This window comes from Colobus angolensis, unplaced genomic scaffold (genome assembly GCF_000951035.1).
Source record: "Colobus angolensis palliatus isolate OR3802 unplaced genomic scaffold, Cang.pa_1.0 Scaffold399, whole genome shotgun sequence".
Taxonomy (NCBI): Eukaryota; Metazoa; Chordata; class Mammalia; order Primates; family Cercopithecidae; genus Colobus; species Colobus angolensis.
In genome coordinates this window covers 1088329-1111246 of record NW_012117365.1, presented here as the reverse complement: position 1 = coordinate 1111246, position 22918 = coordinate 1088329, and the positions used below count along the sequence as shown (strand labels likewise).

General features: G+C 52.3%; 3 protein-coding genes across 9 annotated transcripts in view; 1 reads left to right on the top strand and 2 right to left on the bottom strand.

Moving 5' to 3' along the window:
- The window catches only part of CTPS1 (CTP synthase 1), a 32965-nt gene extending 27449 nt beyond the window's left edge, over positions 1-5516 (top strand). The window contains exons 14-20 of one of the 2 annotated variants that reach the window (XM_011955189.1): positions 813-909; positions 1620-1675; positions 1758-1854; positions 2405-2549; positions 3111-3199; positions 4187-4192; positions 4612-4676. In XM_011955189.1, the coding sequence (XP_011810579.1) occupies positions 813-909; positions 1620-1675; positions 1758-1854; positions 2405-2549; positions 3111-3195 (480 nt within the window). In that variant the 3' untranslated portion in view covers positions 3196-3199; positions 4187-4192; positions 4612-4676. Of the gene's footprint in view, positions 1-812; positions 910-1619; positions 1676-1757; positions 1855-2404; positions 2550-3110; positions 3205-4186; positions 4193-4611 lie in introns of both variants that reach the window. The other variant, XM_011955190.1, reaches the window with a different exon arrangement.
- A 3229-nt stretch (positions 5517-8745) lies between these two features.
- On the bottom strand, positions 8746-14323 carry SLFNL1 (schlafen-like 1). 3 transcript variants are annotated; one of them, XM_011955187.1, is made up of 7 exons: positions 14103-14297; positions 13425-13496; positions 12787-13339; positions 11678-11683; positions 10510-11019; positions 10111-10254; positions 8746-9105 (listed from the first exon to the last, which is right to left on the bottom strand). In XM_011955187.1, exons 3-7 carry the CDS (start codon positions 13219-13221, stop codon positions 8983-8985), a joined length of 1218 nt encoding a protein of 405 aa, XP_011810577.1. In that variant the 5' UTR covers positions 13222-13339; positions 13425-13496; positions 14103-14297; the 3' UTR covers positions 8746-8982. The 3 variants fall into 3 exon arrangements, with proteins under 3 accessions (XP_011810577.1, XP_011810576.1, XP_011810578.1); XM_011955186.1 differs by having other exon boundaries at positions 12787-14323; XM_011955188.1 differs by lacking the exon at positions 11678-11683 and having other exon boundaries at positions 10510-10854; positions 12787-14323.
- A 5795-nt stretch (positions 14324-20118) lies between these two features.
- Positions 20119-22918, bottom strand: part of SCMH1 (sex comb on midleg homolog 1 (Drosophila)) — a 172886-nt gene continuing 170086 nt past the window's right edge. For 3 of the 4 annotated variants that reach the window (XM_011955183.1, XM_011955185.1, XM_011955184.1), the window contains 2 exons: positions 21480-21622; positions 20119-21214 (listed from right to left, as the gene is read on the bottom strand). In XM_011955183.1, coding sequence (XP_011810573.1) covers positions 21089-21214; positions 21480-21622 — 269 coding nt within the window. In that variant the 3' untranslated portion in view covers positions 20119-21088. The remainder of the gene's footprint in view (positions 21215-21479; positions 21623-22918) is intronic. The other variant, XM_011955182.1, reaches the window with a different exon arrangement.

The window sequence follows — 22918 nt, the reverse complement described above, 5'->3', positions numbered from 1 at the left end:
AGAAGGGATGATGCCTTTATTCACCTTTGAATTCCCAGACCAGGGTGACAGGGATGTAAAGGGAAGGGCACTTATTTACGTTTTTCAGCATTCAACAAATGTGGATGCGTACTATGTGCTGGTACTGCCCTTGTCACCGAGGACACCGTGCTAAATGAGATGGACAAGGTTCTTGATCTCACGGCACTTAGATAGCATCACTGTGTGTTTGTTGACCTGAAATTGAACTTTGCAGATACTAAGGCCTCAGGAGTGGACCAGCAGATGTTTTGCAGCATGGGGCTTTGGGGTCGGGAAGAGCAGGGCACAGAGAGCCTGGAGGTCAGAAGGTGCCTGGGAATGCTGGGCTGAGAGGTGGACTGGGCCATCAGTGTATGGCCCACCCGGTCCTCAGATGCTTGCTAAGCTGCAGGGTGCTAACTCTGCATGACTTGCCTTTGAGCAGTCATTGGGATAGCTGGGACGATGACAGACGTGTTAGGACACATCCAGTCTGTGTCTGTGCTGCTGTATCAGTCTTTCTGAGGATGTGATGTTTACTGTCCGCAGTGCTGGGGCGGGACTAGCCCGAGGAGGGGCTGCTGTGGTCCTGTCTGCAGATCAGGAGGACAGGCTGAAGGACAGAGCCTCCACCCAACCGAGGTTACAAATGCCAACTGGGAGGCATTTTCTCCTGTGACAAAATGTCTCATAAGGAAAGCCTGGAGAATTAGAGCCTACTCATAAGCCTTTGCCACCCACTCAGCCAGGGAGGTTTCTCTCTAGCGGAAGCAGAGTTCTGTAGTTGGTGTCTGTTTTCTGAACATCTCCAGGTCGTAGACATGCCAGAACACAACCCAGGGCAGATGGGCGGAACCATGAGGCTGGGCAAGAGGAGAACCCTGTTCCAGACCAAGAACTCAGTCATGAGTAAGAGCTGCCTCGCGCTGGCCCAGCCTTTGGCTCTGCGCCCCCAGGACTTGTCTTAGGGTGGTGCCGTGGCTTCAAGGAGCAGGCTGGCTTTTTTTGTTTCGTTCTTGCTTTTGAAGTTCTTTCTTTCCTCTCTTATTCATACCCTTTTAGGATGCACTGTAATAGCCATAGAAGCAGTGTGGGTCTTAGAAACGCCACTGGCAGTGCAGTCAGACTCCTAGGCATGGGCGCCTCAACACAATGAGGCAGTGAGGTTACATTCATCCTTATTGGTTACTTTCCTATTAAGACCAGCCATATAAATTGCTGATGTTTGGCAATTTTTGTCACACAAAAATGGCAATTTCATATGATTCAGCCTAAGTAGATTCTGTTGTAATAATGCTGTTTCATGCATCCTGATTTGCTTTCCAAGGCAGTTTTCTAGCAGCAAAGTGCCCATGCTTTACACTCACGTGCTTGAAGATGGTGGTGAGAGTCTTGTTTCTGTTATGGCTTTCTTTAGTGTTGTCAGAAAGAGTCAAAAGCCCAAGAATTAGTGTAAACTGTGCTGTTAAGAGCAGGTGACCTTAGCAGATTCATAGAAATAGCCCTCAAAAGACTTGGCTATGTAGATGATGAAAAGTAAAGCGGGAAGGAGGATGTCTTTGTGAATGCTGCATCCTGTGAGATAAAGTTCTCTACATCCAGCCCGTTTGTTTTGCCAGGGAAACTCTATGGAGACGCAGACTACCTGGAAGAGAGGCACCGCCACCGATTTGAGGTGAGGATTCCAGCTTGCTCCTGGTACTCTGGAAAGATTGTGAGCTGAGAGACCAGCAGAATTATTGTTCATGCCTCAACAGGTGAATCCAGTCTGGAAAAAGTGTTTGGAAGAACAAGGCTTGAAGTTTGTTGGCCAAGATGTCGAAGGAGAGAGAATGGAAATTGTGGAGTTAGAAGGTGATTATTCGGGCAGTTTTATTTAATGGAAAACTTAGTAAAGTTTTCTTGGCATATGGGAAAATATAAAAATATTATCTTGTTGCTCCTGACCTAACAGAATTAGGAAGCAGCACTGTCTCGTGAGGGAAGGGGTCTTGATAAACATGGGGTCTGGACCCTGGAAAGTTCTTTCTGGTACATGGCCTTACTCAGGGAACCATTTAACTTCTGGCTGCAGCTTCTCCAAAATGCTTGGAGTTGGTACTAAAGCCGCTTCAGCCCTCTCCTGAACCGCAAGACTCAGTCTACAGAAGTCCCGGGAGCCAGGGTCTGGGATGGGACTCTGGACAGGAGGCCTTCAGCCAGGAGGGGACAGCACAAGCAGTGCTGGAGAAAGGGTGTCAGATCACTCATGCTTTGAGGTTACCTTTACCTATATTGAAATGAGAAAGTCATTTTCAGATTATTTTAGGGCCTATGGAAACATGAAACATTTAAGCAGATTTTGTTCTTTTGCACTTTGTGCATAACCTTCACAATGAAGCTGTTTCTTTTGAGTCTGTTTCAGATCATCCCTTTTTTGTTGGTGTTCAGTACCACCCTGAGTTCCTGTCCAGACCTATCAAGCCCTCCCCACCATACTTTGGCCTCCTCCTGGCCTCTGTGGGGCGGCTCTCGCATTACCTCCAGAAAGGCTGCAGGCTCTCACCCAGGTAGGTGCACTCTTTGCTTCAGTAATCCATTCGTCTTCTCTAGTCCTTTAGGTGGTAGCTGATTCATTACAGCAAAATGTCACAGTCGGTCATAAAAAAAAAAAAGCCACAGGCGCCTGGGGCAAAAGTTTCCTCTCCTTTCCCGGAGCTTTCTCACAGTGCTTCCCTGGCGTGTTGGCCAGGTCCCCTTTCTGCAGCATCTGAGCTCTTGTGGTACTGACCAGATCACACTTGGCGTAGGACCCTCTGGCCCATGTTAAGGGGAACTAGTTTTTCCCGGGAAGTAAGCCACAACCCGGGTAGGTTTATGTCCCATTGCCACCTTTATCCAGAACCAGTACTCAGAGTTGGTGGTAGGGTGTGTGACTGAATGTATATCTTTTGTATGTAGAAGAAGGAAATCCTTCTGTAGTTTCATACTAAATATATTATGTAGCAAACAGTCTTTCTGATTCCTGCCATGTGCAGACAAGTGTCCCTGTAGGAACTGTGGCTATAAAAACAGGGACGTAAAGTGAGTTTTTGGTGGGAGATGATGCATAAACCATCTGAATTCTACAGGGACACCTACAGTGACAGAAGTGGAAGCAGCTCCCCTGACTCTGAAATCACCGAACTGAAGTTTCCATCAATAAATCATGACTGATCTTGTAGTGTAAGTGGTATTTTAAAGTTTTAGTTTTTTTAAAAAAATGGTGATGGCACACTGCAATTGCGAGAATATCGTGGAAGTTTAGGGCTGAAAATTTATATCTGTCAGGAATAAAAGTGGTGAGGTCTTGAATATAATCCATAGGTTGAGAGAGAAAAGAAAGGAAGGAGTGCGGTCAGTGCGGGTATCAAATGGGCAGTCCTTCCTTCACATTGGCGTGCGCCTCCCAGTCCTGCCCTGGGGATGACAGCTTGGGGAGCACGGTCACTGGGCAGTTGTCTCAATACTGATTACCACATTCTGGTGCCCGTCTGACCAGTTCTGGGGCCGGGGGTGGGGAGGGTCTGAATTCTTAGGCCCTATTGTTTGACGTAGCTAAAAATGTGGAGATCTTGAAGGAAGAGACAGATATGACAGTGTGGCACTTGTCATTTCTGCAGAGCCTCAGGTTTTCATCAGGAAGTACTTTAAAACTGACACTGCTTAGAGAACAGTTTTTTGTTGATTGCTGCTTATTCTGGAATTCCTTCAAAGTTGGAACAATTGCCAAACAGACGTCAAATGTTTGTCTGTTAAGTGATAGGACTTGTAGGTTCATAAAGTGCAATAACTGTGGGCACTGCCACGAAACGTAAATGTCCTTTAAGATAACTGTGTGGGCCGTGTTGGCAGAAGTATGCGTTCTGCTGGTGAGGTATCAAATGAGGAAGTGTCAGTCGGGAATCTGGGGTCTGGAAGGAGAACCAGGGGTATGGGTGTGGCCCCACTGCTCCTGCCCCAAGGCCTGGGCAGGGGGACCTCCCTGAATCCTGCACACAGTGTGTTCATCACCAGTGGGTCTCTGGTGCTGGGTCCGTGCCGGTCTGACCTGCTGATCACAGCTGTTTCTCTCCTGCCTTGGTTGGTTGACCCCTGTCCTGGGATAGCCTAAATAGGTGGTGGGTAGCATGAGAAGTTAGTGTCAGGAGGAGAGCCTGTGTGCTAGGTAAGCGTTGAACACAGATGGACTCATGAACCCCCTGACCAGGGAGTTTGCTCTAGGCTGTTTCACAGTCTAGGGAGCTGGTATAACGAGAATTGTTACCAGTAAAGGAGGCAGATATTTGGTCAGTTATATGGAATTCTGACTGCCTCGCCAGTGGAGGATTGCCCATTAGCGACACTGATGAGGTGCTGTGGAGAAAGAATGCTTGCATTGGGTGGTTGTAGAAGTTGATGTGTGAGGTCTTGAAAATGTGATTCTGTAGGAATTATAAATTTAGTGTCTAATTATTCCTGTTAGGCTCCTTCTACTGCTCAGCCATGAAAAACAGGCTTCGTTTCCCATGGCAGCTGACTAGAAATTCTAACTTTTCTACTTTAATGTACATCATATAATTCCCACTTTTTTTTTTTTTTTCTTTTAAACAGGGATGATTCTTCAGGAGACCCTTCAGACTTGGGTAGAGTTTACAGCTTTGACTTTACACTCGGCTTTGGACACTTTCTTTAAATTATGTTTTTATTAAGATTATTTTATTATGCGGAAAGGTATTTGGGAAACTTGTCACTTGCATGTCCCATCATGTGTACTGGCTCTTCTGTGGTGTCTGCCTGTTGCGTGACACTCTCCTTGCAGTTCTTGAGTTGCGGCAGACATCGGGATGGGAAGTGATGGTGGGTGGGGCTGCAGAGTGCCCCATCGGTCACCTGGTTTCTCAACTACCTCGCGTCATTGCAGATGCTAGCGCGTTGCCTGTCGCTTTCCCCTGGATGCCTAGACCGTTATAAAGTGTGCCACATGGACTTACTGAGCATGGAGAGAGGATTTTAGCTAGGATTTGGAAACTTGGTGCTGGGAACCTCAGGGTGTTGCTTGCCACTAAGCCATGAAACCAGAGACAAAATATCTGTACTGCCCGAGTTGGGGGGATTCTCAGTGCCAACTGTGGCTGGTCCTCATCATCCAAAGGGACGGTCAGTTTGGTGTCACATGAAACACCAAGATGTCTGTCTCTGAAGCGTGATTTTAAAATCCCCATGCCTGTGGCTGCGCTTCCTGTTGCTAGGGCTGGGAAACACTCCTTGCATCAAGGGGTCACTTACAGAACAGAGTCTTTTGGGGAAACTTCCTCTAAAACCCTCTCATATATAGACAGCTTTGACTCGAGGGTACATTTTTCTTCCAGGATGGTGTTACTGCAGTTGAAAGGGCAATATGAAGTTATTTTCTTAATGTGACCTAACGATAGGCACAGCTGTGTGCTACTATATTCTGGCCGGACTCAATGTGTACTCTTAACTTAAGAAATAAATAAATAATGCAGAACAAGAGACATGCTTTGCTTCTCATTCTGTTTATGTCATTGGCCAGATGGGAAGCGTCTGAGCACGGTGCTGGTGTGCCTGTGTGCGGTCACCTGAATTGTCAGTGCCAGGTGCTCCTGCAGGTGAGCAGCCTTGAGTCAGCAGACGACCTGAGAATTTGTTTAAAAACTAAGAAATGAGGCTTTCTTTTTAATAGGAACCAGAATTTTTCATAAAGCTTCAAATACGGGTTCTCAGCATGTAGAGCGAGATGAAAAGGTGCATGGGTGCTGTTTATGCTGCTTCATGACTGAGAAAGAGGAGGGATAAGCATGGTTTAGGAAGGTGGTCGTCTCCTCTGCCAGGCACTGGACGTGGGTACCCCATATACACAGCCAGTGAGCCGCGGGCCAGACTGTCTCCACCAGCAGAACTGCTTGTTATGGTACTTTGAATGAGGCTGATCGAGCATAACTCTAACCTCTTCTCCCACCTGGTGGTACCAGGAGATAGTCTTCATTTTAAATTTTACTTGTTTTTGAGTCAGGGTCCAATCTGTTGCCCAGGCTGGAGTGCAGTGGCACAAACACGGCTTGCTGCAGACCTCCTGGGCTCTTAAGATCCTCCCGCCTCAGCCTCCCAAGTAGCTGGGACTACAGGTTCACGTCACCATGCCCAGCTAATAAAATTTTTTATATAGAGAGAGAGACAAGGTCTCGCTGTGTTGGCCAGGCTGGTCTTGAACTCCTGGCCTCAGGGCGATCCTCCCACAGTGCAGGGATTACAGGCATGAGCCACTGCACCTGGTCACTAGCCTTTTTTTTTTTTTTTTTTTGAGATGGAGTCTCGCACTGTTGCCTGGGCTGGAGTTCAGTGGCGTGATCTCGGCTCACTGCAATGTCCACCTCCCAGGTTCAAGTGATTCTACTTGCCTCAGCCTCCCAAGTAACTGGGATTACACTTGCCTGCCACCACGCCCGTCTAATTTTTTTGTATTTTTAGTAGAGATGGGGTTTCACTATGTTGGCCAGGCTGGTCTCGAACTTCTGTCGTGATCTGCTCAGTCTCGGCCTCCCAAAGTGCTGGGATTACAGGTGTGAGCCACCGCGCCCGGCCCTTTTTTTAAAAAAAACATTCCCCAAACTGAGGGTCTAACATGCCGATTGGTGAGGTCATGGCTCCCCACAGTGGTTGGGTATGTGGGTGGCATGAAAAAGCCTCCCAGTAATTATGTTCCTGCCCCTACGTTTAAGATCACTTTGATCAGTTGTCAAGTGCTGGCCACAGATACAAGGTTTCTGAGAAAAGGGATCCCAAATGACTCTCCAGGGCTTGCAAAGCCCAAGCAGCCCTGCCAGCCTGGCTGTGGCAGACAGGATAGGGCTGAAGCTGGATTTACAGGAGGGCAACCTATGCCCAGTATTTACTGACCCGTCCCCGGAGGAGGAAAGCTGGTCACATTCCTCATTCCTTTCTTAATGTGACCTAACAATAGGCACAGCTATGCGTAACTTCCCTTCAGTAACTTCCTTCAGTCCAGGGGGTCTGGGCAGGTTCTTAGCAGTTCGGAGCAGCTGGGCTGAAGCCTGACTTCACCCTTCCTTTGTAGAAATCTGCTGTTTTCCCCCCAAAAACATTTCCAAGGATTGTGGTCCCTGGACTGGTGTTTAGCAGTGGTACCGGGACTGTGGAAGGTGCTCAGAAACGCCAGTCCTCCACCTTCTTGAGTAACACATTTGTATAGTTTTCAAGCAGCCTTGGTGACCTTGGGGCAGCTCGGGGGGTGAGCAGCAGGAGTCTGGTAACCTGCCACAGTACAGGTGTCCGTGATCACACTGGTCCCTAGAACCAGCATGAATGGCAGCCGAGGCAGGGGTTGTGTGCTCTTTGCTAAGTGGGAAAACCAGGTCTCAGAGCAGTTGTGATGGCCCAGGAGATGTCACCTGGCTGCTGAGCAGAGGGGCTGGGGGTTCCAAAGTTCTCATCTGTATCTGTTCTGTGGATATGGCCAGGGGTCTCAAGTTTTAGGGGATAACTGATGTGTGTTCTACGGAACACCGGTCCTGTGAAATGCCCTGTTCAACACGGTTTGGTGATTTTCTGGTGGCTCAGACCCCAAATTTAGGAGTATCCTTAATTGTCTCACCAGCAGGTATTTATTAGGTGTCTACCACATGCCAGCCCTACCCAAACCCCTGTCCCCCAGAGCAAGTATTTAGTGGGGGAAACACCAAATATAAGCTACAGAGTGTGGCAGTTCATAGATGGAGACCAAGGGTGGAAGTGAGCAGGGGAGTGGCAGTGCTGGGAGGTGGTGTCTTTAAAATAGGATGGGTGGGAAATTAAGCATGGACTTGAAGGTGGAGACAAAGGAAATAGGCTAGCGCAGAGGCCCCGAGGCAGGAGTGCAAATGAAACAAGTTGGTGGGCGTGGCTGAAGTGGCTTGCACAAGGGGTGGAAGACATTGAGGTGGGGTGGGCTAGGTCGTGGAGAATCATGCAGGCCCTCGTTTGGGCTTTGCTCTTGAAGTGGAGATTTTGGAGGGCTGTGGGCACAGGCGCAGCATGAGTGTGATGAAACTGGCTTTACAGCCTCTGGCTCGGCTGGTGGAGACAGCAGGAGAAACCAGAGGCAGGAAGCTGCAGGAGGTGTCTGGTTTTGTTTGTTTTAAGCTAATGGTCTTACTGGACCAGAGGGGTCTTGGAAAGGAACTGAAACCCTTAGTGTGAGGTGCTGCTCTGTGCCACAGCTGGCATAGACACAGGGCACTGGCCTGATGGTGGCAAAATGCCCCTGCCCCCGGACATTGTCACTGTCTTATAGATGAAGAAACAAGCACAGAGGCATAGCACTTTGCCCCACGGTCCCTGGTCTTTAAGACACAGCTGGACTAGAGTGTGAGAGGCTGGGTTCCCTGCCTTTGCAGGTCTGTCCTCTGCCTCCTGGACAGAGGTGGGCTGGGCCTGGGACTCATGACCCTGCAGCATCTGACCGGCTGACCCAGTGTCCTAGAAAGAACCATTCTTGTCCCAGGTGCATGTAATTTATTAACGGAGCTTTGACAATCACAAGTTCCAGCAAGTCAGGGGTAGGGGCTGCAGGGTAGCCTCTTGCCCTATAACCACAGTCACCAAATATGCCTCACCATCTGTGAGGGGCTTTCCTGGAACGACAGATTCCCTTCTGGCACTGTCCAGCCAGCTGGAGTCACAGGCCTCAGCCTGGGCCAAATGAGCGTTTTAGGGAGAGGGACAATCCATATTCTTTCTAAAAGAAAGGTCGTTTGGGGACAGGGCTGAGAGCAATTTCTAGGCTACACAGACTGGGGGCTGTCAGGGTTGAAGCCACATGGGCTCATGTGTCATGTTGAAGGAGCCCCTGTCCGCCTCTCAGCAGCCTGCATGGGCTTTACTGGGTCGGCCTTAGGCTCAAACAGGAAATTCCTGGGTCTCAGGTGGAGAGCGCCGCGCCATCCTGCCTGCTCTCCAGGGCCCTCACAGGACACAGCAGGTGCAGGACACAGGCCCGTGCTGCTGCAGCTGCTGCTGGAGCTGCTCCTTCTCCATCGTCAGCACCTTCACCCTCTCCTCCAGCTTGCCCAGCTCCACCAGCCACCTCTGAGGGGACATGGGAAAAGCATGTGGCCAAGCCCACCTGGTCTCGGGCCTGTCCATCCTCCCCTCCCCCTGAGGCCAAACTGAGGGAGGAAGGGAAAGCCCGGGAGCCTGGGAGCTTTCTCAGCTAGGGGGAAAGTCAGGCCCCTTGGCCTGCTGCCACCTTCAACCAGGAAGGTTGGAAGCTGCCGGCTGCCAACCCTGGAAGGGAGCCTCCTGCATGCTGGGCAGGCCATGTCCCTCCTCACTGTTGGCCCTCTTGTCCTCCATTCTCCGTTTCCCTCTTGAAAAAGCTCTTCCTTGGGACTGTGTCCTACCCCCTCCGCCCCTTTAGGGCCTCCCCTAAAATGCAGTGTATAGTCCTTGGGGTTTTCTGGTGATGGCTCAACATTCTAATCTCCCTGCTCCCTCAGCCACTCACGATCGAGTGCGTTAACTGCCCAAGTAGAGGGTGAGGGGTTTCAGGCACCTCTGAAAAGGGGATACTGCATAGATTTTTTTTTGAGGTGTCTCGCTCTGTCACCCATGCTGGAGTGCCGGAGTGCAGTGGTGCAATCTCGGGTCACTGCAATCTCTGCCCCCGGGATTTGATCGATTCTCCAGACTCAGCCTCCCGAATATTTAGGACTACAGGTGCCCACCACCATGGCTGGCTAAGTTTTATATTTTTAGTACAGACGAGGTTTCATCATATTGGCCAGGCTGGTCTCGAACTCCTGACCTTGTGATCTGTTCGCCTCGTCCTCCCAAAGTGCTGGGATTACAGGCGTGAGCCACTGAGCCCAGCCACTGCATAGATTTTTAAAAGGAGAGGGCCTGGGCCTCTTCCTACCAGCTGCCTACCCGTGGAATACGGGATGTGGTGTGATTTTAATCCAACCCCTTGGGTTAAACAGGGTGATGCAGGGCCCAGGGAACCATGGTGGCTTGCCCTGGGCTGCTCTGTGTGACTGAAGGGGCCTGGGGTCAGCTTTGCCCCACCCCACCCACTGGCCTCAGCTTCCGTACCTGCCTGCACCACTCCTGGATGGCGCTGGCGGACAACGGGCCCTGGATGCTCCCGTCGCGCCGCAGAAACACCTCCCCCTGGTCTGTCTGGTAGAGTTGCGGCTGGCTCTGGGCCTTGGGGGTGTGCACGGTCAGGCGGATCACCTTGGGAGGGGCAACAGCAGCTCTGGAGGCGCCGCCCCTCACGGTCGGCAGCCCCCATCCTGCCAGGCCGCTCAGCATTGCTCACTGATTCCTTAGGCAGGCCGGCAGGGCTGGCACAGGGGCCATCACCAGCCCCTTCTCCTATGGCCCCAGCCCCGTCCCTGCCCCAGCACTGCCTGGCAGGAGCACAGGCCATCGTCTTATTGAGTGATGACAGATGACAGGCCTGGAGGCCCTCCTGTCCTGCAGGCTCACCTTGAGGGGGACGCTGGTCTCCGAGGTGCTGATCACAGGGACGAAGGTCAGAGTGTAGGCATCAGGAAAGACCTGAGGCTTGAAGCCCTGCAGGATAGAGTCCACCAGCAGGCGTGCGCGGTCCTCATCACGGTGGCTGCAGTGGATGCCCCGCACCAGGCCGCTGTCCTCCACTCCCACGAGCAGGCTGCCGCCCTCGCTGTTGAGGAAGGCGCACACATAGCGCCGCACGTGGTGCTTGAAGGCCAGGCTCAGGTACTCGCCGCTGCCCCGCTTGAACTCCATGTTGCGGGTCTCGCTGCCTAGGAAGGCACCCTGGAAGAGCTGGTCCTTGCCCACAATCTCCTGGTGCACAATGGCACTGTCAGAGCACACACCACTGGGCCGGCCCTGGCAGCTCTGCAGCTTCCAGGCCTGGGGCCTATCAGGCAGTGTGTGTGTAGGCCAGGCGGGCAGCGGGACACCAGAGCCTGGGCTGGGGCTCAGGCCACTGTCCTCCTCCTCCTCCTCCTAGGGTGGGAGTCAAGAATGAATGTATGAGTGTAAGGGTCAAGCCAGAAAATGGGAGCCCTGACCTTGAGAAGGACTGCAAGAACCCCCCGTCCGGCCCCTGCTGCGGCCTGACTCTCATGGGCATCCTGATGCCCCTCACCAGGCTGAGGGGCCTGGTTCTGCCCACCCTCCTGCAGCTGAGGCAGGAAACCCTGCTGGATTGAGGGTTCCTGTCGGTGCTCCTTTCCCTGCCGATCTGGGCCCTTCCCAGGTGAGCTGTGGGATGCCTGGTGGGGAAGAAGAGATTTCTGCTTCCCAGGGCTGGGTGCTGGGACACATGTGGGCCCATTTTTTCTTACTTGGGTTGCAGACAGGCCCCTGAGGCCCAAAGCCAGATCATTCCAGCAGGTATCTCAGCACCCTGTGACAGAGCTGCAGGACCCTGAATGGAGAGGGACTCCCAGGTGCCCACACACTTACTGATTTCAAACCTTTGCCCACTACTTTCTGGGCTATTGACAAGTCCGCCCTAATCTCCACTTCCTTCTGCACCTCCTGAATCATCTTTCGTGGTTTGGGCTCTGCTCGAGGGCTCGGTGTGAGCCTCCTCGGGGCCACTTCCTAGTCTGGGCCTCCCCAGCCAGCCCCTCTCTGACCTCCCTGCTTCCAGGCTCACCCTTTCCTGTCAACCCTCCTTAGTGACATTAACTTCAAGGCAGATTGTTACTCCTCACAATCCTTTCATGAGCGGGGGTTGGGGTGAGGAGACCAGGGCACCTCCCTACCAGCCCTGCAGCTCCCCAGAGAAGTGGAATTGATCAGTCTTGGAAACAGGATAAACCTCATACAAATGTGAAATTGAGTTGAAATGTACACAGAGCCTTTTAGTTCTGCAACAGTTTAAACACCATCATTTTCACACCAAAAGAAAAAGAAACCAAAATCACCTGTCTCATGGAGTGACCTACCTTAATGTCCCATGTCCCACCCAATAAAGCCAGCGGTTCAGCCTTGCCTTGGATGATAGCCGTGGTGACCTGGCCCCTACCCTACCTTCTGGCCCAGCTTCCTTCCTTAGCACCCCCTGCAGCCTTTAGTGGGAGCTCCAGGGCCACCAAATGGTTTGCCCTTCTGCAGACACCACAGTCCCTCTAAGCCCCCAGGTTCCTCTGCATATTCTGTGTCCCTGGCCTGGAATGTCCTCCCCCACAAGTGCCTGTCCAACGCCCTAAGTCCCAGCCTGGATTTCACTTCCCCTGTGAATCTGTCCCCAGAGAGCAGGGCGAACCTTCCTGTGTCCTCTCACAGCTCTGAGCGCAGCCACCTTGCAGCTCTGTGGGTGGCTGTCCGGCCCTGGCCACAGATGCAGGGCTCCTTGGGGGCCTGGCAGGGCCTCTCATCCCTGCCTTAACTCCTGGCACAGAGGGGGTGTTCATGATTGTTCATTGAACAAATGAGTTGGGCCAAGGGGAAAATCAGGGCCCCTGTGTCTTCTAGGGTCTCCCAGGCCCAGAGGCTGGAATGTAAAAGGACCCAAGGAGGAAGCCCCCTCGTGGCCTTTCTTCACACAAGCATCGGGCTTGAGGCACACTCAGTGTCTTTCCCAGAGAAAGCTGGCAGTACCAGCGGCAAGCCATGGTCATTTGAGTAGCAGCCCCCAAGTTTGCAGATTTGTCCCTGCTTCCCCAGAGACACCCCTCCGTCCCCACTCTGCAGGCCACTCCCACCCAGAGTCTCTCCCTTGGGGTGAGGCTTTGGAGCTTGCTTGGGAAAAGTCCCACTTACCTCTCTGTGGCTGAAGGGCCCTTGGGCCTCACTCAATAGCAGCTCCTTCCCACGGGCTGCCAGCTCCTTGAGGATTAGGTGCTCCTCCAGGGCCGTCTGCAGGCGCCAGGGGAGGGAGGCCAGGGTGTCCCTGCGGACAGTCACCTGCACCAGTGCATAGGCCTTCCGCGGCCGCCTCACCACCTCGATGTGCTCCCGCGCCACTGGCATCTCCAGCCGCTCCAGGGTGTCTCGCAGCAGGCAGGCGAGCACCGGCACTGAGAACTGGGGGTTCAGATGGCCCACATAGAGAGTGTGCGCCGACGGAGCCTCCTCGAGGTCAGAGTACTCGGTCAGGGACTGCTCTGCGGGGAGCTCCGGCAGGGACTCCTCACCCCAGCACTCCGTGAAGGGCTCTGACACCTGTGTTTGCACCGATCTCTTCATGGGGGTCATGGGAAGGCTCTCCCTGGGAAGGGGTTCCAGGATTCCTCACTGCTGGCTGCTGCTCCTGGGGTCTGTGTTTTCAGTGTGGCTTAAGGGCTCCCAGAGGACTCAGGGAGTGTCCCGGCTCCTGGGAGGCACACAGATTGGCAGAGGCTGGGCAGGGCCAGAGAGAGGGAGGGCAGAGGGCAAGCAGGAAAGGGCCTGCCACCCACCTGAGGCCTAGGATGGGAAAGCAGAGTCAGGTGGACTGAGCAAGACACAGGGCCTGTGGGAAGACAGGGGATCTGCCCAAAGAGTGGCAGAAGGGACCGGAACTCAGGTCTCTGAGAGCTCCAGGATTTCAGTGGCCCCAGGGGTCCTGTCTTCCTTCCCCAACCCACCGGCTAGGGGCCTCCTAGGTACCCTCAGGGTTTCCGGCCTACTGGAAGGTCACTCCTGCCTCCAGGCAACAGATAAACCCTTTAAAAAGGGCCTCCTGGAGAAGAGGCCTTAACCCAGGACTCTAAGGACTGGCTGGTGGCCCCATTGCAGCTTCTCGGCCTGCTCCAAAACCCAATGTGAGGCCATCGGGGGCTCTGAAACTAGGCAGCACTGGGGCAAAGGCTTTTACAGCAGATGATCTCATGCTTTTTGGCACACTGATGAAAGCTATGGCCTCTCAGAAAAATGGCCTTTACATATAAACATTTAACTTAAGGGGGCTCCTAGACCGTAAGAACTCCTAGTCTAGAATGAGTCCTCCATTTTTGGTCCAGAGAGTTGAGGTCAAGAGGAACAGAACGAGGGTTAGAGTTGGGGCCCTGGCGCTCCCCACCCCAAGTCCAGGGAGCCTCTGTCCTGAGCTGTGCACATATGTGCACACACCAGCCCCTCTACTGCTCCCCACACACCCAGCCTGCATCTTCTCAGATGGAATCCTTGAGGCTGTCGGCCTGGCGGCATTCAGGTCAAACAGGAAGAGGAGGAGAGGAGAGGCCTATGACCTTCATGTCCTGGTGGCTCCTGTGGGAGCATGGGAGGTGCCTGCCCTGAGGTCCCATAGCCCCCCGACCCCGGCCGGTAGCTCTCAGGGCACTTGGAGGGTTGGCACAGGGACAGCCAGAACCAGGGTTCTGGGCGGGGCCTGCACAGCTACCTTTGTGATCTCATGAGGCTCAACAATGCCTTCTTGGCCAGCCACAGGCAGGCCGGGTGTGGGAAATCCAACAGGAAAACTCAGCTCCCTGCGGGCCCCACCACACAGTGGAAGCAGACCCAGCGGCCCACCCACCATGCAGTTTGGCTGTGGGACTCCCTTCCCCTGACAGCGTCCAGAATTTGAGAGCTGAAGACACTTCCCCGACTCTGTGATGTCTCTGCAGGCCCCAGTTCCCATGCAGGTCACCTGTTGCCACCTCTTTCAGCGCTGCTGCCTAAAGCCTCCACCTCCCTCTTCAGTCACCAATCCCAGGCTCTACTGAGTGCTGACAGGGCCCTGCTGCTCCCAAGATGGAGCAGGAGGCACATGGTGGGCTCCAGGGCTCCCCCTGAGGCCAGGCCCTTCTCTGTGCTGGAGACAGAGGCTGCTGTCCAGAAGAGTCCTGAAAAATAGGTCAGGCACAGCTATCTCTGTGGAAAGATGAGGTTGTTACCTGCTGTTTGAGAAACCAAGACATGGGGGACACACAGCCTTTATCAGCACAGGACTGACCAGTGCTCATCATTCTGCAGAAGGCCAGCAGCACTTGCCCACACTGCTTCTGGAAGCCCCGACTGGGGGCAGTGAGGACAGGGCCAGAGTTAGATGCTTCAACTAAGGAAGCTGTTTGACAGCGTAGAGAAGTTGCCTTCCTTGTAAGCAGCCTTTCTGAAGATGTTACCAAATGTTTGATTCCTGGGCAGTAGTTTGGGTAGTAGTTTGGGTAGGGCACTCAAGAAGAGAGAGGCTATGGTGTGCAGGGAAGAGAAGGGCACAGGCCTCAACTGGTGGCAGTGCGAGGCTCTGGGGGGAGTGCGTTTGGTGCTTTCTCCTTGCCTGCCCGGGCAGCAGCCAGGTTGGACTTGGCTCTGTGTCCACAGCTCTCAGGGTTAGAGAATGAAGGCTCCAAGCTCCCCCTGCCTCACCCCCTCTCCCTCAAGCCTTTCTTGCCTCTGTCATCCATGAGGTGCCCTCACAGCAACTGAGGCTGTAGCTGTTTTGAGATGGCTAACCCAAGTCGTGTTGAACTGTGCAGACACAGCTGGCCAGGAGAAGCACCTTGACAGAGAAACACCTGAACAGGACCGGAGGCGTTCTCCCTACTTACCTAGAGGCCTTGCTATTGGGTGGCTGATCTGTATGACATTTCCCAAATTGACTTCAGTGCAGAAGCTTTCCCCACTCTTCCTGGCAGTCTCTTTAAGCCACTGCATCACGTATTTCTCTGGCGCCTTTAACAGCCTTCTGTGAGCTGAATATCAGTTCTACTTCATTTTGGAGATGGGGGTAAAAATTGTCTTTCATGGTAAGCACTAAATACATTTATGAACCATCTTTTAAATACATAAATATAAGATAACGGTTATTTACGGTGTCTCTGGCTCTCTAGTATTGGGTCATAGTATTAGAAAGTATAGGTCCTCTGCAGGCAGCTCGGGGTGGTGGGTTCCGAGCTGGGGGATAAGCAGCCCCGCTAACCCTCTTGCTGGACGTCTGTGACCTCACTGACAAACCTCATCTTGAACTGAAGGAAAAAAACCCTAGAATTTAAGCCTCTTTATGAATGTGAGGTGGGGCCCAAAGATGCGGGTCAGAGAGCTGAGCCACTGTGGACAGCCTCTTTTCGTGTTATCTGGACAGTGTCCACTGGGTGGCCCACATGGCCACAATACCTGAGCCCACAGCAGGGATGCCATCCCCTCTTCACAGCTCCCACGTCACAGTCTGTGCTGTTTGCCCAGGAAGGTTAGTCAAGGGGCAGAGGGATAGGGAAGAGGAATAAGCCCAGCCAGGTGCAGGAGAGAACAAGGATGATCAAGAAGAGTGAACTCTGGGGAGGGGAGTTACAGACACAGCTTTCCAGGTCCTGGGACCCACATCACTCCAGCCTCCCTTGGTCTCAAGCCCTCCCCTGGCGTGCTGCCTTCAGCCTGAGGATCTCCACCTGGCTTCTGACAGGGCCCAGCTCCAGCTACTGCAGAGTATCTCTGACTTGAGTGGCTCCATCCTAGTGTCTGTGCCCTGGGTACTGTGGGCTGCCAGCCTCTGTGGGCACCTGCGGTCGCTTTGGCACTGCACAGAGCCACAGTTCTGAGGCTCAGCTGTGACTGCCCCTGGGCTGGAGGCTGGAAGCTGTGGCGCTGCCCTGATGGAATGTGGTGGCAAGACCATGTCCAGTGACTCAGGGTACTTAGGTAAAGAGGCTGCAAAAAGCTGAGGGCTGCTGAGGGAAGAAGTGTCAGGACCCTTTTCTCAAGGTTTCCCACACTTTTCGTTTTGGTGGTGAAGAAGGAGGGATTCACCTTCAAGCTCTTCCCAACAAGGGAGTATAGCACCAGTGTGAGGGCAGGAACAGTGTGTCCATTTGGCCCACCAGTGCTACACCTCAGGGATCGATCTGAGGGAGTCCCACAAGACCCTCACAAAGAGTGTCTGGACAATGCAGTCCACGGCCAGGAGGCAGGGAGAAGCCATGGCTGGGGAGGGCAGAGTGTTCCAGAAAAATGCCCTGCCCTCCCGTGGATTCGGCCTTAGGTGGGGCCTAGAGCTCTGTTACCTCCCCCGGTGTTTGGTGTTTCCCTCCTGAGCTCAGCACAAAGTCAGTATCATCTCCCTGTCCGAGCACTGAGGGTGAGCACATGAAGCTGGTGCCACGAGACATCTGTCACCTGTGCCGTTCCACCTGGTGGGCTACTGGACTGCTGGGGTTCATGGAGCGGTCTCTCCAACACTGCAGCATGTGTGCGCTGAGTCTGAGGCCAGTGCGAGTGCTGCTAATGATTCTGGGTCACTATTAGAAGGCTTGGCTTTTGAAACAATTTCCAAAGTTGAGGGTTTTTTTTTTTTTTTTCTTAAACAACATTTAGTTTTGACCCCAGAGGTTATGGCAGTGTGAATGATCCTCTCCCTTCCTGCAGAACTTGACATCTGGTTACCTTTCTAGTTTTGTCTGGAAACCAGATAAAAGTATGTCAGCTGTTTCAGTGCAGCACTACTTATGGTAAACATGATTCCTAATTGTAAATTATCTGCACTTGAAGTTTTCTGTGTGAACTATAAACATTTGTTAAAAAGCCATAATGTTGGGCTTCCTATGTGTAATGACTCAGTTGCGTATGTGGCTTTTGGGGTCCGTGAAAGCTGTGCCTCTTGAGTTGTTCAAAGAGATATGAGCTCCTTTGGGGAATGATGCCTCTAAGCCACAGTGAACCAACCCCCTTCTCCCTGATGTATCTCATTCCTTTGTACCTGAGCTGTCACCTGGGCAACCAAGGAGAGTAACTCAGATGACTGGAGGCTCTGCGAGGACTACCCTCCTCCCCTGAAGAGAGCTGCTTCCTGCTGCCCTGCAGCCAGGCCATTTCCTGTCTGACAGCCTTCAAAGTAAATGCCATGCCCAGTGTAGCCTGCAGGCATCTTGAGTCTGAATGGTAGCTGGATCTGAGACAAAGGCCCATGGGAGGGAGTTGCAGGCAGTAGGACGTGTTGTACCCCTTAACAGCTATGGAATCAACCTCTGGAAGCACCTGTGAGATGGGTAAACAGTAGTTACACTATAGGACTGTTCTGAGTTTTCGATGGGATACTGTACAAAAACAACTCAGCACAGTGAGTTCTCAAAACAGTGCTCAGTAGGAAGTTATATACTCTTGACGAAAAGAGGGTAAGGTGGGGTGGGTGCCCAGCTTTGCAGCATGTCTGGCCTGCCTACATATGCCAGTGTCACCTTCAGTCCCTGTGTCTTGAGGCTCACATCTAGAAGTTTGTTGTTAGGGTTCAGCAAGGTACTCATTGGGAATACCCTGAATGAATAGCACAGTCTACAAGATCCCAATGTTGGCCGGGTGCGGTGGCTCAGGCCTGTAATCCCAGCACTTTGTGAGGCCAAGGCAGGCGGATCACTTGAGGTCAGGAGTTCGAGACCAGCCTGGCCAACATGGTGAAACTCTACTAAAAATACAAAAAATTAGCTGGGCGTGGTGGTGTGTGCCTGTAGTCCCAGCTACTTGGGAGGCTGAGGCAGGAGAATCGCTTGAACTCGGGAGGTGGAGGTTGCAGGGAGCCAAGATCGTGCCACTGCACTCTAGCCTTGGCGACAGAGTGACACTGTCTTTTAAAAAAAAAAAAAAAAAAAAAAAGGCCGGACGTGGTGGCTCACGGCTGTAATCCCAGCACTTTGGGAGGCTGAGGCGGGCGGATCACGAGGTCAGGCGATCGAGACCATCCTGGCTAACAGAGTGAAACCCTGTCTCTACTAAAAATACAAAAAATTAGCCAGGCAAGGTGGTGGGCGCCTGTAGTCCCAGCTACTCGGGAGGCTAAGGCAGGAGAATGGCATGAACCCGGGAGGCAGAGCTTGCAGTGAGCCGAGATGGCGCCACTGCATTCCAGCCTGGGAGACAGAGCGAGACTCCATCTCAGAAAAAAAAGAAAAGAAAAGAAAAGAAAATCCCAGTGTCAAGGAGTTGGTAGAAAATGAGGGCCTCAACTTGTTCGGCTGCCTTGACCCTGACTGTTTTACAGTGACCATGGTTAGAACCTCACAGTGGCCAAGTAGAAAAGATACTGTAAGTAAGTTATGATATTCGAACTTGTCACTGGTGAAAGCTGGAAGGGCCTTCACAAGTCTCCTCATGCAAATATCTCATAGCCAGATGGGCCCAGAGAAAGGAAATGACCCACCCAAAGCTTCCTGGCACATGGGTGGGCTGGCTAGAACCTCAGCCTTACAGTCAAATGTAAGGCTTTGGCATTTCCTGCCTGTGTGACCTGAACTTAAGTTTCCTTATCCATAAAATAGGTTTGTTGTGAAAAGTGAGATAGTTCTAATTCATGTAAGCAGCTCGTGTGAAACACAGTGATATGAAAGTGTTGGTTGTTGTTATTATCAGGTTATACTGCACTGACCTGCTGCCCCCCCTATGCCTTCTCTTCCTCCTGCAAACCCTGTACTCCAATTATAAACACAACATGTGGCCCTGGAGTTGTGTGCCTGGCCCCTGGTCAGCACAAGCGGTACAGTGCAGGCCTGACCTGGCTGGGCTGGCCTGCATCTTTCCCCACCCTATATGGGTGAAGACATGCCCAGCCACTGAGGCTTGTAGGAGTTGCTGACCTAAGATTGCTCCTTCCTGCTGTGGCTTTGCATAGCTGCTGTGCTTACTGTCTAGCTGCACCACAGCAAAGCCCTTTGAGGGTGGAAACTGGATTCACATACTAACTTTCCAAGGGGCCTATGTGATGCTGGGGCTCTGGTAGGCATTTGGAAGACCACCTGTTCGTTAGGGACTGCTGGAATTAGAAGGACACTTAGGAATCATTTTGTCCAAGCTCTACCATTTTATTTATTTGAGATGGGGTCTCAAATTGTCACCTAGGCTGGAGTACAGTGGTGCGGATATGGCTCACTGCAGCCTCGATCTCCTAGGCTCAAGCCATCCCCTCACCTCGGCTCCCCAAGCAGCTGGGACTACAGGTATGCGCCACCACGGCAGGCTAATTTTTGTATGTTTTTGTAGAGCTGGGGTTTCACCATGTTGCCCAGGCTGGTCTCAAACTCCTGAGTTCAAGAGACCCTCCCACCTTGGCCTCCCAAAGTGCAGAGATTACTGGCATGAGCCAGTGCACCCAGCCTCGTTTTATATATGAGAAAACTAAGACCAAGAGAAGAGGAATGACTGGTCTAATGAATGCATAGTGATTTGGCTGTTAACTGATTAAAAAGACACTGGTATCTATATTGGTTTTTATTTATAAACAGATTGACATAAAATAAGTCCAGATGGCAGCTGTGCTGCTGACTTGCTTACAAGAAAGCATATGGACAGCAGAGTGGGTGGAACCGACTCCAGCCTGGAAAACCTGCCCTCCCATCCCCCTTAGGGCCTTCTTGGCCTAAGATCATCCGGCCTGATCTTCTTTAACAGCAGTTCTGGCCAGGGCAAGGAGCTGTGGTGGGAGCAGTATGGGCCAGGGACTCCCTTCCCACAGATGAGGCCTAGGGCTGCAGAAGGGCCCCATGAAGTGAGGAGAAGGTGACAGGGATCCTTCTCCCCATATGGAGTGATGTGGTCAAGGCTTTATGGGACTCTCCACTTCAGGGTCCTCTGAAGAGGGGCCACGCCTATCTGGAGAGGGCCTCTCTGGGATCAAGGCAGGGCAGTCTCCCTCCTCCTGAAACCCAGTGTCTAGTGTGGAAGGAGTATTAACTACAGGGTTTGCCCAAGTGCCAGAAACAATAAATTAACAATAAGATCTTTTTGTAAAAAGGTAGAGGTTTGCACCATGAGTTTGGATTCAGGGGAATCTGATGAGAAGGTAGGAGCTGTGGGGTGGTGGGGTGCCACAGCAAGACCAGGACAAAGTTGGCCTTTTCCTCCATCACTTGGAAGGCATTCAGCCTAAACTCCTGGTTGAGAGGCCAGCCAAGCTTAAGAAATAAATAGAGGGACCTTAGATCCCCGGCAGAGCTGAGGGAAGAGCAGCACCAGCCCTGGATCCCCATTCTCCCTCCTCAGTCCTTCATGGAAGGACATATCATGGCAGCTGTGGCTAGGACTGGTGCCTCCACATAGCCTCTTGGAGTCCTGAGGTGGCCCGGAACCCCACTGAGGTGCCTGGGGTGGGCTGATGCCCCTCATTCCTAGAAGAATGCCCCCACCTGCTGACCACTTGGTTGTCTAGGCTGCCTCTCCCAGTTCAGAACTTGCCCTGCTTCAGCCGGTCAATGTGGTAGGAGAGCTTGAGCGCAGGCCCCAGCTTCAGGCCCATGTACTTCATCATCATGTCACTGCGCAGCAGCAGCAGGGCCTTGCCATCGATCTCCTGGGGGGTGGGGAGGTGGGCAGAAGTGGAGGGGAGGTGCCATCAGAGTCCTGGTTGGTCTGACCACCCCAGGTTCTGATTATAGGCCATCCTGGGAAGTGCCTGCCACATGGGAGTCCAGTTCACCTGCTGTGACGCTGAAGCCTACCTGTTCTCCTCAACCTTTGTCTCTAAGCATCCCTCCTCCCCAGACATCTCCTACTGTCCCCACCAGGTGAGGCTCTCCACACATGTTCCTACTGAGAGGTCAGGCAGGAGCACCTACGTGTTTGCGAAAGAGGTCAGCGTGGGGTCCAAGCTGAGGATCAGCTTCCTGGACAAACTGCATCACGTCCTCAACTGTCCATGAGGAGGGGTCCCGGCCACTCAGTCGAGAGGCATCCTGGCTCTCCAGGTATCGGTCCGACCCTGCAGGACAGGAGGGCACCTACTATAATGGGCGGGGACTGGTTTGTAAATCCCCACTACTCTTCTTGGCACAGCTCAGTGGCCTTCTAGGTGATGCTCACAGCAGTGCTAGACCATGAGCCGAGGAACTGGAGATAGCCAAGGGAGGAAAGTGTTTCCTCACAAAGGGAAAGTCAAATCTTTGTTTTTTAAGGGTAGATCTGATTTTTGGAAATGGCCAGAAGAAATTTTGCATTGAGGCTATGATTCAGCCCAAACCTGAGACAGTGGTACCAACATAGTAAGGGGACTATTTGGGTGCCTTGGGGGGACTGGTGAGTGGGGCTGTTTTTGCCTTGGCTCTGGGAGACCATTTCTAGAGAGACTGGTAGCCTGGTAAGATTAGAGACAAATCCTTGGCACGTGGGCAAAAAATACCCTGGATTCTTTTCCAAGGCCTGGAGAATAGGTGGCCTCATTACAGCCTGATACACTAAGGCAGAAGACAGTTTTTTTGGTTTATTTTTCTGAGATGGAGTCTCGCTCTGTCACCCAGGGGCTGGAGTGCAGTGGCGCCATCTCAGCTCACTGCAACTTCTGCCTCCCAGGTTCAAGCGATTGTCCTGCCTCAGCCTCCTGAGTAGCTGGGATTACAGGCATGCACTAATTTTTGTGTTATTAGTAGAGACAGGGTTTCACCATGTTGGCCAGGCTGGTCGTGAACTCCTGACCTCAAGTGATCTGCCCGCCTCGGCCTCCCAAAGTGCTGGGATTACAGGCATGAACCACTGCGCCCAGCCAGAAAAGTTTTTGCTTTGGCCGCCAGGAATCTCAATGTTAATTTAGTGTTTTGCTTGGAGCTTTCATCTCAAATTTGACTCAGATATAACGCCTCCTGTTTCCCCTGTGGGATTTGGGATCTCTGTATTTTGACCATCATCTGTCAGAGATCTTTTACATGTTTTTTTCTCTCTGCTTGGAATCTGTCCCCTTCTCTCCCTTCAATTTTTAATTTTCTTTGGGCAAACTCCAACTCAGCTAAGCAGGTCTTGGCTTCAAAGATCAGTTCCTCTATGAAACTTTTCTGGTCTAATACTGAAATAAATGGTCTCACAAAGGATTTAGTATATTCTTGGTTACAGATCATTCTGTGCCCATCTTCCCCCATCACACCACGCTAGTAATCTCTCTTCTCCATGAAGTGGTAAAGGAGCCTTTACAAAGCAATGATTAGGCCAGGCATCGTGGCTCACGCCCATAACCCCAGCACTTTGGGATGCTGACGTGGGAGGACTGCTTGAGCCCAGGAGTTCAAGA

What these genes read in the sequence shown, in the direction of transcription:
- SLFNL1 (XM_011955186.1), bottom strand. Translation starts at nt 13,221, where the DNA reads ATGACCCCCATGAAGAGATCGGTGCAAACACAGGTGTCAGAGCCCTTC. An exon ending in AGACCAGCGTCCCCCTCAAG is followed by an intron (nt 10,255 to 10,509) that starts GTGAGCCTGCAG and finishes GCCCCTCCCAAG; the next exon opens with GTGATCCGCCTGACCGTGCA. An exon ending in TCCAGGAGTGGTGCAGGCAG is followed by an intron (nt 9,106 to 10,110) that starts GTACGGAAGCTG and finishes ATGTCCCCTCAG; the next exon opens with AGGTGGCTGGTGGAGCTGGG.